Source organism: Sinocyclocheilus grahami, unplaced genomic scaffold (assembly GCF_001515645.1).
Source record: "Sinocyclocheilus grahami isolate Dianchi unplaced genomic scaffold, SAMN03320097.WGS_v1.1 scaffold1464.1, whole genome shotgun sequence".
NCBI lineage: Eukaryota > Metazoa > Chordata > Actinopteri > Cypriniformes > Cyprinidae > Sinocyclocheilus > Sinocyclocheilus grahami.
The window spans coordinates 170,633-174,202 of NW_015506643.1; the positions used below are offsets into that span (position 1 = coordinate 170,633).

The 3,570-nt window shown below is 36.1% G+C and overlaps 1 protein-coding gene across 1 annotated transcript; it reads right to left on the reverse strand.

Moving 5' to 3' along the window:
- Positions 1 to 1,646: 1,646 nt before the first annotated feature.
- LOC107570484 (uncharacterized) lies at positions 1,647 to 3,354 on the reverse strand. Its single transcript, XM_016256712.1, has 3 exons — positions 3,338 to 3,354; positions 2,502 to 2,709; positions 1,647 to 2,132 (listed from the first exon to the last, which is right to left on the reverse strand). Exons 1-3 carry the CDS (start codon positions 3,352 to 3,354, stop codon positions 1,647 to 1,649), a joined length of 711 nt encoding a protein of 236 aa, XP_016112198.1.
- Between the last annotated feature and the right edge of the window lie 216 nt (positions 3,355 to 3,570).

The following is a 3,570-nucleotide window of genomic DNA, read 5'->3' on the forward strand; positions in this document are numbered from 1 at the left end:
CAGCCTATTCCCTCAACTGTCATGCTGCCAGGCCTAAAAGCCTGTCTTGTGAAATGTTCAACATCAGAAATGGTTTGTGTGCATGTCAGTTTGGCCTACCAAAACTCCTAACAGTTAAGCCAAAGGCACCATAGGCACGTTCTGTTGTGAAGCTTTGTTTTTGTTTTAAAAGTCTTCAGTTCAAGCTAACCCACGATCACTGTCCAAGGTTTATTTATGATCACACTGCTATATTAAGATCTTATTAGGTTAGAGATACACTTTTAGCACAGATATTGTGATCTAGCATATCTAGACGCCTCTGAAGCTCATCGTTGACATTACTTCCTGTTAGACCACTCAATCAAATAAGCATTTGGCTGAAAAAATAAAAATAAAAATTCAGTTTAGTCTCTTTACATTTCCATAAACATACATCCCTTGCTTTCTCTCCGCATGCCTCTCTCACAAAACTCCCCATTTGACTTGTGAAACATGATGAACACATTTGAAGATCAGCATGAATAATTCAGTCCACTCGGGCTGAAGCGGGTGAGCATGTAAGCATGTGAGTGGGGGCTGGAAAGCAAGACAGCAAACAAGTCCCTCCTGGTTAGGCTTTTTTGAAGGACGGCTCAAAGTGCGTAGCAGCAGCGTTACAATTGTTGGAGGTCCGAGGGGAATTGGGAGAATCTCTATTACCAGTCTGGAGCGATTTGTTTGGAATTATGCCATGCTACAAATATCTGGACCTTTGGGAACAGACAGCCTGATCCCATCTGATCCCACAGCAAAGCAATCTCTACAAGTTTACTTCTTATCTCTCCTCATGCCACAGACCCGTCTACCCTCGGGGGTATTTAAGATGAAACCATCTGTTGCGTTTTGCATACATATGTTTAGCATTAATATTGTCAACAAAATTACAGACAAACATGTTTGTTAGTTAAGTAGTTTTCCCCCCAACAATAACAAGATGAATGAGATGAGAAATTGGTAACACTTTTATTTTGATAGTCCATCTGTTGAGACTCTACTAGTTATCAGTACTCATTTAGTAGCATGTCAACAGTGAATCAGTTGACATTCAACAACATTGTTTCAACAGACAAGTAACATACGTTCAACTAACTGCCAGTAGATTTTAATGTGCATTTCAAATTCTAATCTATAGATTTTACAAAAAAGTTGCCAGTTGACTGTCTACATGTTTTTCGCAACAGATTATTAACCAATAGTCAGCTAACTTTTTGTAGATTGAGTTACCATCCTCTAAGTTGTCTACCAACAACTCAAAATCAATGTCAATTGAAAGTCGTCATGTCAACTTACGATCAAGACCATATTACATCATCCTTACTCAAGGGTCTCAAAAGGCTATCAGATCTGAACAGTCTGATTATGTCTGGCAAAAATGACATGAAAAAACAACAACAACAAAACAAACATGCTGGACTGCATGGCCAGCACTACAATTAATCAAAGTCTTTACTATGCAGTGTTATTAAAGGTATGTGTGGTTTAGAGGAAAACAAAATAGGCCAACAACACCAAGGAAAATAAAAAGTAAAATAAAATAAATAATAAAAAATATATAAATAATTAATTAATTAATTCTGCCTTTCATGACAGTGGGTATGCTAATCGAGTTAATGCATTATCAAGATTTACAGAAAGATCTTAAACTGTGATCTGTGGTTACCATTCCTTATGTCCTTGAGAAGTCTTCCAAGTACACCATGTTTATGTCTTCTGGCCAACCAGTAAGTCCACTCAATAAAGCAGAGTTGTTTTTTTAAGGCCTTCTCAGACCGATTCCCCCGCATACGCCAAATTTCCCTCTTGTACGTCTGCCACGCTCTCTCAATGTTTTGAGTATGTAGTCCTGTTTGTGGATCTACATAGTTCTGGCTGTGGTTAACTCTGACATGCTTGTAGCCCTCCTGGGAAAGGCTGGCATATGCTCTCCACTCATCACTCACAACTAGACTTTGTCTTTTGACATGTTTTTTGATTATTGGAACAAGGGTCTCCTTGTTCCTTTTCTTCACAAGGCGAAGAATTGGACGTCTACTTGCCATTTTGATTTCAAGTATACCGAACACCCACGTTCGCTTTCTCTTCCAGGTGTTACCGAAGCGTCCTCTTGCATACTACAAAACAGTATGAACAGTGTTAGAAAATAATCAAAATAATCTCTTGACCTTGTAAAAATGTATTACTAGGCAGGTGTAATTATATGATAATACTTTTTTTTCATCCAAAACTTTTAAATTCCTTTTTAAGCAACTTTTTAAATTCTGTATAATACAATAAATATGCATACAAAATAAGAAAAAAGTAAACAAAAATTATATATAATCAATCAGTATAAACTGATTGACAGCTTTGGGGAAAGTGATGTCCACCCCCACTACTTATAAATATCGTAAACTACGATGCACATATTGATATCAGCTCTTTCAGGTTCTACAAAATTTAACACATTTCGTTAAGTGCATTGCACATTTAGATTACGTTACCTTGCGTTTATGGCAGAACTTGCTCTCATCAATGTGAACAATGACATTAACTCCACCAACTTTCTGCCTCTTTTTCTTTTGGTGCTTTTCCAGGCTTTTTACACAAATTCTTCGGAGTTTCGTTGACATCATAGAAAGTGTTGCTGTGCTCTTTGCAATGCCATCTTGAAGCATGTCTACTTGCCGTAGATGTAAACCCTGTGCAAATCTACAAAGGATTAACAAAATTGACTACCATTAAATAAGAACAGTACATTTTCACATAAAGAAAATCTATGATTTCTGAAATGGTAGGCTGCAAAGCATAATTTGTTGATTGTATTTTGGACACTAGTTTTTTTTACTATTGACATGTTTCTGCTTAAATTCTAAACATAACAAAACATAAGCATAAAAACACATTCTGTCCACCAGCCATAGCTGACCAACCATAGCTGACTAAACAGTACAGTACAGTAACTAAAAGTGATGCTCATCGCAACACAGTGCCACATCAACAGTCACCAACATAATCTTCTGTTAGAAATGTACATTACATAGTTAAAATTATGGTCAAAATAAAGGCAGCTTGATCCAAAAAAAAAAAAAAGCTTGTTTTTTTTAATAACTTTTTGGTTATTATAACATGTATGGCAAACTACGGTGACATATTACAGGACATTCTTTTGTAATATATGCTAGGATAGACGGACCATAATATCTTTTTAAATCCATGCCAACATAAACTATTATAGCGTATGCTGTAGTGCAATTGTGTTCTATACAACTCAAAAGCACTATAAAAATAGTGTAATATGCCAAATATTGTTCTTATGAAATGCACTTGCATTGCTTACCTGTGTATGTACTTCATCCATGTGAATAGACTGCAGTGTGATTGTGAAAAGAGTGACTTTGACCTGACACTTCTTTTCAACCGCCCACATCTTTTACGTCTACACTCCCTGGGAAGTTTTAGGACATCAAATTGAATGATATACAGAAATGTGTAACATTTGTCTTTCAGCACACACACACAGTAAGTTGGATATATAATTTATATATGTATATATATACATATATATATATA

Bases quoted from the DNA above. Each gene is read 5' to 3' on its own strand.
- LOC107570484 (XM_016256712.1), bottom strand. The intron at 2,133-2,501 runs GTAACGTAATCT...ACTGTTTTGTAG, and splicing joins AGTTCTGCCATAAACGCAAG to TATGCAAGAGGACGCTTCGG.